General features: G+C 46.1%; 1 protein-coding gene across 2 annotated transcripts in view; it reads right to left on the bottom strand.

Annotated features, from left to right (window-relative positions):
• LOC142251110 (cytochrome P450 2F3-like) overlaps window positions 1-13562 on the bottom strand; it is a 121443-nt gene that overhangs the window by 61741 nt on the left and 46140 nt on the right. For both annotated transcript variants that reach the window (XM_075323626.1, XM_075323625.1), the window contains exon 3: window positions 11204-11381. In XM_075323626.1, coding sequence (XP_075179741.1) covers window positions 11204-11380 — 177 coding nt within the window. In that variant the 5' untranslated portion in view covers window position 11381. The remainder of the gene's footprint in view (window positions 1-11203; window positions 11382-13562) is intronic.

Here is a 13562-nt window from a genome sequence, read left to right as displayed (position 1 = left end):
GACCCGAGCAGAAGGGGTGAGCGCGGTGTGCTGACACCCTCCTCCCCGCCCGCGACAGCCGCCCAATCAAAGCGGAGGGGCGGAGATGAGCGGGACGAACATCCCGCCCACCTTCTTCCTTCCTCATTGCTGGCGTGTGGCAGGTAAGGAGAGGTTCCTCGTTCCTGAGGCGTCGCATGTAGCGATGTGTGCTGCTGCAGGGACGAGGATCAACTTCGCCCAAGCGACAGCAGCGATAATTGGGAGAGGACCCCCATGTCAACGAGCAGCGATTTTGGATGTTTTTGCAACGATCCAAAATCTCTCCTAGGAGTCACACACAACGAGATCGCTACAGCGGCCGGATGTGCGTCACAAAATCCGTGACCCCCAACGAGATCGCTGTGGCGCTTTACATGTTGTATATAAGAGCCCAGGCCGCTGTGTAGAATATAAAAATGACTTTATTAATAATACTCACCTAAATGGTCAGTCCGGTGCAGACTAGTCGGATGAGTGTCTCCGTTCTCCGGGTGCGGCGCCTCCTGTTTAGGCCATCTTTGTCCTCCTTCTGAAGCCTGGGTGCATGATGCATCCTACGTCATGCACACAGGCCGGAATTGAGGTCACGCGCAGGCGCACTACAATACTTTGATCTGCCCTACTCAGGGAAGATCCAGGTGTGCGTGCGCGGGAACTCAATGCCAGCCTGTGTGCATGACGTAGGATGTGTCATGCACCCAGGCTTCAGAAGAAGTGTTTTTTCACAGGAAGCGGGCTCTCATCACTGGTGACAATTTATGAGCTCTACGCTATCGGTCCTCCCCTGATTTCAGTGTCAGTGGTCTGTTAGTAATGCACCAGATGAAATCCTCTTATGTCCAGTTGATAAACGTTGTGCTATGAACGTCATTGGTTCTATAGTAGCTGAAGTGATTTAATGGGTTCCCAGGTAAATAACATAGAATCACAGTTTTTTATCACAACTTGAGAACATACCGTATATGTTAACAGTCACATGTATATAAGGTGCCTGTAGAGTAAAAAAAAAATGGCAGATTTCCACAGTGCAAGATGTAAATAGACCATATATAAATTAAAAAAATAGTAATTTTTAATGATTTTTTTAAAAAAAACCCAATAAATACAAGATATTAATAGCACCGACTATAAACCATACATGGTGTCCTTAAAACTTTGATAGTACTGGCCTACAGTGCCAGGTTTAAAGAGTTATTTCTCCACAATGGAAGAAACAGAGGGTGATTGCAAGCTGAGGAAGAAGGGCGGTCCCTTCGGAAAGCGTCGGAAGCTGAGTCTGTCAGGCCACCACAACACCCCCCTTACGTTGTAATAGGTGCCCGGGGTCCCGAGGCAGTGGTGGAAATTCAGGTATTACCAGGCCATGTTACAGCCGCTCGGTAACCTCTCGTCTTCCGGATGCCATGTTACTAAAAGGATGTCTTCCACACAGTCTATTCTCACACTGACGCAATAAACTGCACACAGTAGTAAGTTTTTCAAACAACAAAACTTGACTTCTTTTTTCAATAACACGTACAGCATCCATCTTCTGCACTTCATTACTGATCTGTTCAACCTTTAACACAGTCCACTTCTACTTTTTTCTTCTTGTCAATACCGCATCTACAGCATCTAGCTTCTTTACTGTCTGGGCACCACTCCTGGTCCCATTAGGGTTCCCTCCACTCTCCACTGACTCATTTGATTTGGTGGCCGACCGCTTTCCTGGCACCTGAGCTCCTGATGCCTTTTTCTCCCGGCTAACATGGTCCTGTGTGTCCGACTCTACTAGTACTGGGGTCCTTCCCTTATCTGACACAGGGTCACTGACCTGTAGCTCCACCGGGGATGTCGTAGTGGACACGTATCCAGAAAACGGACGCCTCCCCTGTCGTCCAGACTACACCCCGCTTCTGGGGGCCACGACTACACGTTCACACACATGCAAATTCCTGTGGGTCCCCAAGCGCAGGGACGACTTCCCTTAGGTCAGTCAAATTAATTCAATAATCTGGGCAAACTGGAGGTTAGGGCTTCCTTTTTACCTTGTCTACTCTCGGGGACATTCCTAACCCTCCTCCTTTTTACTGTCCCTTTTATAGGACCACTCTCCTCCTTTCCTTTAACTCCTACACTGCTCACCCAGGTACCAGGACTGCTATCCCTAAGCCACACTGCCACCTGGTAATAAATACACAAAATACAATATATTATGTTAACAAAACCATGGTGTGACGGCCACTTATACAGGGGTGGCCATAACCCTAACCCTCTTACAACGTCACACGCTGAAGTTACTTTGAAGCACCTGTGCTTGTCTGAGGCAAAGCTGCCGGCCGGAGCGTCCTCACCTGCAGTATGCACTCAGAAGATCAGACGCAGGATCCCTGATCTGCATTGGATTTTTCCGGACTATTCCTCTCCAGGCAGCCTTGGGCTAAGCAACAATGTAGCACCCCTGAGCCACTCAGGGCAATACAAGGAACTGCATGCTCTTGGGGATGCAGGACCTACCCCCTGGAACCTGGAGTACCAGTGCCGATATCACCAAAGCACAACCAAAATCCTAGTTCTCCACTCTACACCGGGCATAGAGGGTTAACCATGAAAGGGGAGGTCGCCTAGAGGTAGGAACGGATCCCAGGATTAGCCAGCCTGGTGGGAGGGGATAAGGAGTCGGTGGCACACAGTGAGGTGTGCGGACGTGCCTGAGCTGGGTCTGTGCAACAATGACCCGGGGGCACAGGAGAGAGGTTGCCAGGGCAGGTACGGACAGATACCGCTGGGACCAGAGTACGCACGGGGCACAGGGCCCTAGATCAGGCGCCAGTTCTACACGGCTTGATAATCACCTGCACGGTGAGGACACCTTCATGGACTTCACCGAACCAAATAATCCGGGGGCATCAACAGTAAACTAGGATCGGTGTTCGGACACTTACCTCCCCACAAGGTCCGCATTGCCCGCCGTACGGAGAAGGAGACTGTAACCCTAAAAAGGACAGTCAGGCCCCAAATGCTCCACGCTATGGAGACCCAACCAATAGAAGGTGCCGGGGACAGAGCAACCTGGGTCACTACACTTGCACTGATACTCCATGGGACCTGAACCAGTAATCCAAGGGTCTGAGTGAGTAGAGACTGTTCAAGACAACCTGTTGTGGTCTCCGTTATTGTCCCTCACATCCCCCAGGCACGGCCCTACCTGTGGAGGGCCTAACATCATTGCTGCTACCATCACCAGCTCTGGGAGTACCCACATTCAGCAGCGGCGGTTCTACACCTTTAACCGCAACCCGCAGGTGGCGTCACGTATACTAACTTTCACCGATATTGTAAATACCCCCTTTTTACAAAAGAAGCCCCAGGGCACGGGACCGGGCAATGGCCACCAGAGTGACATTCCCATTTGCAACCGCCCGGGACCGAGTACCCCCTTCCCTGGGTGTGACAACAAGACTCCCCAACGGTGCTGTAAGTGCTACCGCAGCGGAGCTTACAATCACCCTCTGTTTCTTCCAGTGTGGAGAAATAACTCTTTCAACCTGGCACTACAAGCCACTACTAATCAAAGTTTTAAGTACTACATGTATGGTTTATAGTCTGTGCTACTAATATACTGCAATTATTAATTATTAACTTTAAAAAAAAAAAAATCATCAAAAATTACCATTTTTTTAATTTATATATGGTCTATTTCCATCTTGGGAGATTCAAAGTAAGGACACCCACAAAGCAAGGATAACTCACAAAATGGCTGGTTGTAGCAATCTATAGGAATATAGGGAGGGACGAAAGTACAGTATCCCGCGGACCGCCAACATTCAGTTTCATAACTTTCTACAGAGCTTCCAAGGAGTTATATGTAAAAACAATAGTGCTTGGATACATCTGTCGCGGGCGGAGGAGGGGACGCTGCGCTCTCCCACTGCTCGGGTCCGGCTGCCGCTGCTGCTGTGGCCTGCTGCTGCTCGGTGGCTCGAGCGATGGGCCGGATCCCGGGGACTCGAGTGGCGCTCCTCGCCCGTGAGTGAAAGGGGTTTGGTTTTTGGGATAGTTTATTCTCCGTGACGCCACCCACGGTTGTGGTGATTGTATGGACACCACCGCTGCTCTGTATGGGGATCCCGAGAGCGGTGACAGGGAGCAGCAAAGTTGTTCGTTCTCCCCTCCGTGGGTAGGGGGTGGTTGTCCCAGGGCCCAGCGATGAGGTGGGGGATGCTGGATGGCAGGGCCGGTGCAGGGCTTGGTGGGGTGCAGGGACGCGGGGGAAGCGCTGTGCCTCACGGCACTGTGGTACTCACTCAGCCTGAGACGGTGACACAGTTCTCGGTAAAACACACGGCTGGAAAGACGGTTCCCACGGACGGCTGCTGTTGCTTTTCCCCGGTAGTTGACGGTGACGGTCTCTGTCCCTGCACCTAATAAAATATTGGTAGCGATGGGTTCCCACCGGTAACCCGCTCCCCGGCTTGGATATGTGCACCACCCGTCCACGGTCCTTTCGGCAACCTCCAAGCAGCCTCTCCTGCAGACAGTCACCGCCGTCTGCTAACCTTGCTGTTCTCAGTCCGGGGCACACACCCGGGCCAACTTCAGGCTTTCTCAACTGTCACTTTCTCTTCCCCTTTTACTCCTCTCTCTTGCTCCTTTACCTGTTGACTGTTTGACTGTTCTGCCTGGTTTTCCCGCCTCCAGGGCTGTGAACTCCTCGGTGGGCGGAGCCAACCGCCTGGCCCACCCCCTGGTGTGGACATCAGCCCCTGGAGGAAGGCAACAAGGATTTTTGTGTAGCTTTGGTGTTCCTATCCGGGGTGTAGGGTGTGGTGGTGTCATGACCTGTGACCCCTGGCTTGCCCAGGGCGTCACACATCCACAGGGATACTCCAATATATATATACAGTGCCTACAAGTAGTATTCAACCCCCTACAGATTTAGCAGGTTTACACATTCGGAATTAACTTGGCATTATGACATTTGGACTGTAGATCAGCCTGGAAGTGTGAAATGCACTGCAGCAAAAAAGAATGTTATTTCTTTTTTTATTTTTTTTTTAAATTGTGAAAAGTTTATTCAGAGGGTCATTTATTATTCAACCCCTCAAACCACAAGAATTCTGTTTGGTTCCCCTAAAGTATTAAGAAGTATTTCAGGCACAAAGAACAATGAGCTTCACATGTTTGGATTAATTATCTCTTTTTCCAGCCTTTTTGTGACTAATTAAGACCCTCCCCAAACTTGTGAACAGCACTCATACATGGTCAACATGGGAAAGACAAAGGAGCATTCCAAGGCCATCAGAGACAAGATCGTGGAGGGTCACAAGGCTGGCAAGGGGTACAAAAGCCTTTCCAAGGAGTTGGGCCTACCTATCTCCACTGTTGGGAGCATCATCCGGAAGTGGAAGGCTTATGGAACTACTGTTAGCCTTCCACGGCCTGGACAGCCTTTGAAAGTTTCCACCCATGCCGAGGCCAGGCTTGTCCGAAGAGTCAAGGCTAACCCAATTACAACAAGGAAGGAGCTCCAGGAAGATCTCATGTCAGTGGGGACATTGGTTTCAGTCAATACCATAAGTAACGTACTCCACCGCAATGGTCTCCGTTCCAGACAAGCCCGTAAGGTACCTTTACTTTCAAAGCGTCATGTCAAGGCTCGTCTACAGTTTGCTCATGATCACTTGGAGGACTCTGAGACAGACTGGTTCAAGGTTCTCTGGTCTGATGAGACCAAGATCGAGATCTTTGGTGCCAACCACACACGTGACGTTTGGAGACTGGATGGCACTGCATACGACCCTAAGAATACCATCCCTACAGTCAAGCATGGTGGTGGCAGCATCATGCTGTGGGGCTGTTTCTCAGCCAAGGGGCCTGGCCATCTGGTCCGCATCCATGGGAAGATGGATAGCACGGCCTACCTGGAGATTTTGGCCAAGAACCTCCGCTCCTCCATCAAGGATCTTAAGATGGGTCGTCATTTCATCTTCCAACAAGACAAGGACCCAAAGCACACAGCCAAGAAAACCAAGGCCTGGTTCAAGAGGGAAAAAAATCAAGGTGTTGCAGTGGCCTAGTCAGTCTCCTGACCTTAACCCAATTGAAAACTTGTGGAAGGAGCTCAAGATTAAAGTCCACATGAGACACCCAAAGAACCTAGATAACTTGGAGAAGATCTGTATGGAGGAGTGGGCCAAGATAACTCCAGAGACCTGTGCCGGCCTGATCAGGTCTTATAAAAGATGATTATTAGCTGTAATTGCAAACAAGGGTTATTCCACAAAATATTAAACCTAGGGGTTGAATAATAATTGACCAACACTTTTATGTTGAAAATTTATTAAAATTTAACTGAGCAACATAACTTGTTGGTTTGTAAGATTTATGCATCTGTTAATAAATCCTGCTCTTGTTTGAAGTTTGCAGGCTCTAACTTATTTGCATCTTATCAAACCTGCTAAATCTGCAGGGGGTTGAATACTACTTGTAGGCACTGTATGTCCTTTCTCAATTTTGCTCTTGGCATATCCCCAGAACGGAGGCAGGAGATGACCAAATTTCTTTAAACAAAAAACCCTTAAATTTGTAATACTGTGTCATAATAGGTGATAGGTTGCTGATTACTGGGGCCGTCATCAATTCCGAGAATGAATCATTGGAATGCTCCATTTTGAACAATGACAATACATGTATACCACCAATACATTCATTGCCTACATGACTGTAGAAGGTAGCTGAGCTAGGTGCTCAGCCATCCATGTCAGCCACGTAAACAATAAAAGGAGTCCTCCATTTATAGGAGGCATCACAGAGCGCTATTTTTGGGATTGGTGAGGATACCAGCAACTCATCACCTAAAGAGCACTTTACACTCAGCGATATCGCTATCGATACCACTAGCGAGCGTACCCGCCCCCGTCGGTTGTGCGTCACGGGCAAATCGCTGCCCGTGATGCACAACATCGCTTACACCCGTCACACATACTTACATGCCTAGTGACGTCGCTGTGGCTGGCGAACCGCCTTCATTCTAAGGGGGCGGTCCGTGCGGCGTCACTAAGCGGCCGCCCAATAGAACCGGAGGGGCGGAGATGAGTGGGACGAACATCCTGCCCACCTCCTTCCTTCTTCATTACGGGCAGCCGCAGGTAAGGTGATGTTCCTCGTTCCTGTGGTGTCACACGTAGCGATGTGTGCTGCCGCAGGAACGACGAACAACCTGCGTCCTACAACAGCAACGATAATCGGGACAGGAACGACATGTCAACGATCAATGATTAAGTAAGTAATTTTGATCGTTAACGGTCGTTCGTGCGTTTCACACGCAATGACGTCGCTAACGAGGCCGGATATGCGTCACGAATTCCGTGACCCCAACGACATCTTGTTAGCGATATCGTTGCGTGTAAAGCGGCCTTTATTCTATGGATAGATGATAACCTACTAACTTGGGACATCTCCTTTATATGACACCTCTTGAGAAAGGAGGAGATCCTCAAAACAAGTTGAAGAACTCTAGGTTCCATCTTTCCAGCATCATGTGGTTAGAAGAACCTTGAACTTGGACTTAGGACACCTATGATGTCATGATCATCATGATCATGGATGTCATGAAGGAACATTATAGTCGGTATATATTTTTTGGTATTAGAACGTTGTATGTATAAGATGGAGTCTTGATATGGATAGCATTGTGAAAAAGGCAAAGGTTGGACACGTCATGATTAGTAAAGGCAATTTTGAAAGACCCCATCCAAACAGATGGTTCCTAACTCATAGATGAAAAGTTCCCCATATGTTAGTGTCATTCTTAACAAACAATATTGACTTACTAGTATGTAGCTAATACTAACGAAAGAACCTCTACCAAATTTTAGTCCAGACACTGCCTCAGACCTTGATTTAGCCCTCACATATTTCCGTGACTGATTCTTCTACTGTGGTTGATGGAATTGTTATTCTATCAGTCCTTGATAAGGATTAGTAGATCCACACCTGGATCCACACAATAATAATGGTCTTATGTATACTCCAGTATTATTATATCTAACACGAGACATCAAAGCTCGGATTTTCCATTTTTCTAACATAATCAACACTTTATATAATGTATTTATACGGTATTATATTATAAATTCTTAGAAAACTGGCCGACCAGTATAATGAAAGTGTATTGAATTCCGCCACCGTCTACCTTTCTTACCTTTGATATTTGTAATCTACTTTTAGGGATTGTCTTACACGTTCAGGAGGGTTGGTATAGAATTTTATTATTTGGATTGGATTAAACTTTGAGTAAGATCACATAACTGGCTGTAAAATGGTGGAATTGTTTTGGATATTACATAAAATAAACATCCCGGGTATAGTTTACTTGCATGAGATATCAGTTGCTAACCTTGTTGGGAAAAACTGATTTATAATACAAAACGGGCATGATTAGTCAGAGATATTAAAGGGTGATCCGCAGCAATCAGTTGTAATCTGTGAGGAGGCCTGGAGGCAAGTGTTTAATTTTCCCACAGTGCCCCTGCAGGAGAAATCGAGCATTACACAATTCTAGTGATGAGAAAGTTTACTTAAATTAAAATTTGGCAGATCGTGTGAATTTGTCCAAGAAATTCTATTTCCATTGATGTAATTCTATGCAACTTAAACATTCTTTTTTACGCTTGGGGTCTCCTAAAACTTAAGGGGATAATAATCAAAGGGTAAAAAAATGAATACTATCTATAAAACTGATACTATTTATAAAACTGAACATGGACAAACAAAATTCATCATCTTCCCCCACCTTGCTCTACCACTTCACCTGTCCTAACCATCAAAGTCAATGGCTGCTCACTCTCCCCAGTTTCAGGTGCTCGCTGCCTGGGGGTAACCCTTGACTCTGCTCTCAAGCCACATATCCAAGCCCTTTCCACCGCCTGCCGACTCCAGCTCAAAAATATTTCCCGAATCTTTACATTCCTTGACCAGGAATCTGCAAAAACACTAGTGCATGCCCTCATCATCTCCTGCCTGGACTACTTTAACCTCCTGCTTTGTGGCCTCCCTTCTAACTCTCTTACTCGGCTCCAATCTATACTAAATTCTGCTGCCCGACTAATCCACCTGTCTCCCCGCTATTTCCTGGCTTCTCCTCTCTTTCAATCTCTTCCATGGATTACCATTGTCCAAAGACTCCATTTCAAAAACACTATCCGTGACATACAAAGCCATCCACAACCTGTCTCCTCTATACATCTGTGACCTAGTCTACCGGTACCTACCTGCATGAAACCTCCGATCTTTACAAGATCTCCTTTTCCACTCCTCTCTTATCTCCTCTTCCCACAACCGCATACAAGACTTCTCCCATGCCTCTCCCATACTTTGCAACTCTCTACCCCAACACATCAGACTTTTGCCTACCGTGGAAACCTTCACAAGGAACCTGAAGACTCACCTCTTCTGACAAGCCTACAACCTACAGTAACTGTTGGTCCACCATAGTGTCACACGACCCGCTCTACCCTGATCTGCTTTATCCTCAACCCCTTCCCAATAGACTGTGAGCCCTCACGGGCAGGATCTTCTCCTGTACCAGTCTAGGCCTTGAAATGTTCACAATTATTGTACTTGTCTATGTATGTCTATTTTCACATGTAAAGTGCCATTGAATAAATGGTGCTATAATATTAAATACTAATAATGATCTTGCCACTTAATTCCTGCAGCCCCAACTCAGTCCTCTGTGAAGCTCCATCTGGCCTCTTAATCTGGCCTCTTAATTTCTTTGGCGTCTAACATCTGCCATCTTCTCTCTGAGCTTGGGCTTCCTAGACCTCTGACGTTGCGATGTCACAATATGGGTTGCTCAAGGTCAAGTCAACACATCATGCGGCCATGACAGCGGATACTGATTCAGCGCTGTAATCTCTGGTACAGAATGAAGATGCCAGACATTGAACACCGAAGGAAAACCGAAAGAAAAAAGGCCAGATGGAGCATCATGGGGGACCAGATGGGGAGCAGATTATTATTTTCTATTATTGTTTTTACCTCTTTATTAACCCTCTACAAATCTGCAGAATGACAGGCAAATTTTTTTTATAGAACTCAAGGAAAATTCAGTTTGCCTCAAACTGATATGCTCATTGGTGAACCAAACTATCACGGTTCCTTTCAATTTTGCATTTGGAATGCTTTTGCACGACTCCACTGTGCAGAGCATTTTGCATTTGAAAATGCTCTGCTATGTATCTTGTGCACTTGCTGACAGGTTGTCTTCCAGCACTAGGGTCCCTGCTGGTTTTGGGAGGTGTCTTCACAGATGCGCCTTGTTCCTGGTGATTCCTCTGTTTCTTTACTAGGCTTGCTCTGTCTGAACTTTGACAGTCTTACTTTCTGTTTGCTCAGTGTGCTCTTGGCTCCTGTCTAATGTAACTGTCCTGATTTTGGCTTTTGACCTCGGACCTCTTCCTGACCACATTTCTGTCTGCTCCCTGAACCTTATATGTTACCTCCCGGATTCTGACCACGGACCTCTTCCTGACCACATCTCTGTCTGCTCCCTGAACCTTATATGTTACCTCCCGGCTTCTGACCTCGGACCTCTTCCTGACCACGTCTCTGTCTGCTCCCTGAACCTTATACGTTACCTCCAGACTTCTGACCTCGGACCTCTTCCTGACCACGTCTCTGTCTGCTCCCTGAACCTTATACGTTACCTCCAGGCTTCTGACCTCTGACCTTTTCCTGACCACATCTCTGTCTGCTCCTTGAACCCTATATGTTACCTCCTGGCTTATGATCCTGGCTTGTCTGACTACCCTTCTATTTATGCTGCTCGTAGTATCTAGCATCACACAAACCATTTGCCTCACCATATTGGTGGACCCTTTAGCATGATAGACACTCTTTTTTCACAACAATGAATAGATAAAGCTTTGGAAAGTGGATTTTGACTCTATTTCTCTTCTATGGTACCTGGTAGGGTGTATGAAAGTGTGTTTTCTAAGACAATCAGCCACTTAAGAGATGTCTTGTAGTAACACCATTAGATTATCTAAGTATGTTATACTATGGACTCTCCTATCAGTGTCTCTTTATCTTGGCATGATAGTGACATACAGTACATACCTATCCATCGATATTTTATCATGTGATGATCACATTTTTACTGATATTTGGCCTTCACCCTACAAGTAGCTCTCACCTTCATGAGTGTGCTGACGATATTACTCGTGTTTATCTGAAAAAGATTTCCCAAGAATGGAATTGGCATGGGTCCCGGAGGAAGTGTTGACTTCTCTTTGAGGATCTTCATGTAGCTCAAGATGATAAAAGACAGCAAGAAGATGACAAGAAGAACAAGGGTGCTGGACCACTCCATCCTGCCAAAAGCCACACAAATATACAGAATTAAAAAAACAAATTAGATTTTCACGAATCATAACGTCCAACAAGTTAAAATATATCTACTCTCCACCTTTTGACCATGTTAGATCCAATCTTCTGTGCTTCGTAATGTGATCATTTATCTTTACAACTATTATTTTGACCCATATCTTTCGTATAAACAATTGATGGAATATATAAAAGTATTTCCACCAGTTTTATTGTATATAAACGTTCCAATATTCTTATACAACATATTCAGCATTTTTTTTGCAAAAAATGGCACATGGAGCCTCAGAGGGTACGATTGTTGCTTAGCGGCACTGGAGTATGGGGTTCCAATCCCACTACAGACAATATTTGCATGTAGTTTGTATGTTCTCCCCGTGTTTGTATGCGTTTCCTCCAGCTTCTTTGGTTTCCTATCACACTCCAAGGACAGATAGTTTAGATTTGGAGCCCCTTAGGCCCCTGTATATTATGCAATGCCTTAGAAAATGATAAGTAGATTAAAAAAAAAAAAGTAAATTCTGAGAACGAGCATCTATAGGTCACTCCTGTTCAATGGCAGGCACAGAATTTCTCACAAGTGTGTGTATTTTTTAACTGTACACTTAGTAATGGGGGTGTGTGATAGACAACTCTCTATATAACTTAGGCTGGAATTTGCAGCCAATCAACACATTTTTACATGGGAAAGATGCCTGGACACTGCTGGGAATAAAATAAATGAAAAAAATGAAGTGGGTTCTCCCCACTTTTTGATAACCAGCACAGGTAAAGCGGATGATTGCGGGCTGCAACCCTCAGCTGTCTGCTTTAGCTTGGTTGGTTACTCAAAATAGGGGGGACCCCACTTCATTTTTTTATTTATTTTATTTGTAAATAATAAAAAAACAGTGTGGGATCCCCTCTATTTTTGACAACCAGCAAATGTAAAGCAGACAGCTGAGGGCTGCAGCCCTCAGCTGTCTGTTTTAACTTTGTTGATTATCAAAAATAGGGGAGACCCCACTGAATTTTTTAAAATGTATTTATAAATATCAAAAAAACAGTGTGTGATCCCTCTATTTTTAATAATTAGCCAAATTAAAGCAGACAGCTGAGGGCCATAGCCTGCAGTCATCTGCTTTACCTGTGCTGGTTAACAAAAAGGGTGGAGAACCCATTCCATTTTTTAAATTTATTTATTTTATTTATAAATAATAATAAAAAACAGTGTGGAATTGCCTCTATTTTTGATAAGCAGCCAAGGTAAAGCTGACAGCTGAGGGCTGCATCCTGCATCCCACGGCTGTCTCCTTTACCTTGGTTGGTTATCCAAAATAGGGGCGACCCCCTTTATTTATTTTTATTTATAAATATTGAAAAACCCCAGTGTGGAATCTCTAATTTTGATAACCAGCCAAAGTAAAGCAGACAGCTGAGGGTTGAATCCCAAAGCTGTCTGCTTTACATGCACTGGTTATTAAAAAAAGGGGGGAACCCCACTGCATTTTTTAATTTATTTTGTTCACAGCAGAATCTAGGAATCTTTCCCATTCGGAAAAATTGTTCATTAACTGCACTGCAGCCTTTCAACAAACTTTATTTAGCCTCTGAACAGCATTCGAACTTGAACACGGACTTCCATGAGAAGTTCGTGATCGAGTTCAGGCCTCAGACACTAAGACGGGCTTTACATGCTGCGACATCGCTAGCATTGGCTAGCGATGTCGAGCGCGATAGTGTTGGCACCCTGGACTAGCCAGGTCGTCACAGGTAACACACACACACCCCCAACCCCACTAGACAGTAACATTAGCCAAGCACAAAATCCTTGTTGCCTCCCTCCAGGGTCTGATGTCCACACCAGGTGGGGCGGAGCCAAGCGGTTGGCCCCACCCACCGAGGAGTTCACAGGCCTGGAGGCGGGAAAAAGAGACAGATTTGTCCTGGAGGTTGAAGTGAGAGGAGTAAAGTGGAGAGTGTCTGGGTTTGTGGCCCAGGCACTGACAGCAAGGTTGGCAGACGGTGGTGGCCATCTGCAGGAGTGGTGAATCAACGCGGAACCGTAGGACCGGGGTCGGGCAGTGGCCCGCCGGTACCGACCGGGGAGAGAAGTGAAGCCAGCACACACAGGCAGGGCCATCGGACACCGACTAGGCTTGGAGTCGCCGTCAATAGTCAAATCCGAG

This window comes from Anomaloglossus baeobatrachus, chromosome 9 (genome assembly GCF_048569485.1).
Source record: "Anomaloglossus baeobatrachus isolate aAnoBae1 chromosome 9, aAnoBae1.hap1, whole genome shotgun sequence".
NCBI lineage: Eukaryota > Metazoa > Chordata > Amphibia > Anura > Aromobatidae > Anomaloglossus > Anomaloglossus baeobatrachus.
The sequence above is the reverse complement of the archived record's forward strand: the minus strand, read 5'-3'. Positions and strand labels throughout refer to the sequence as shown.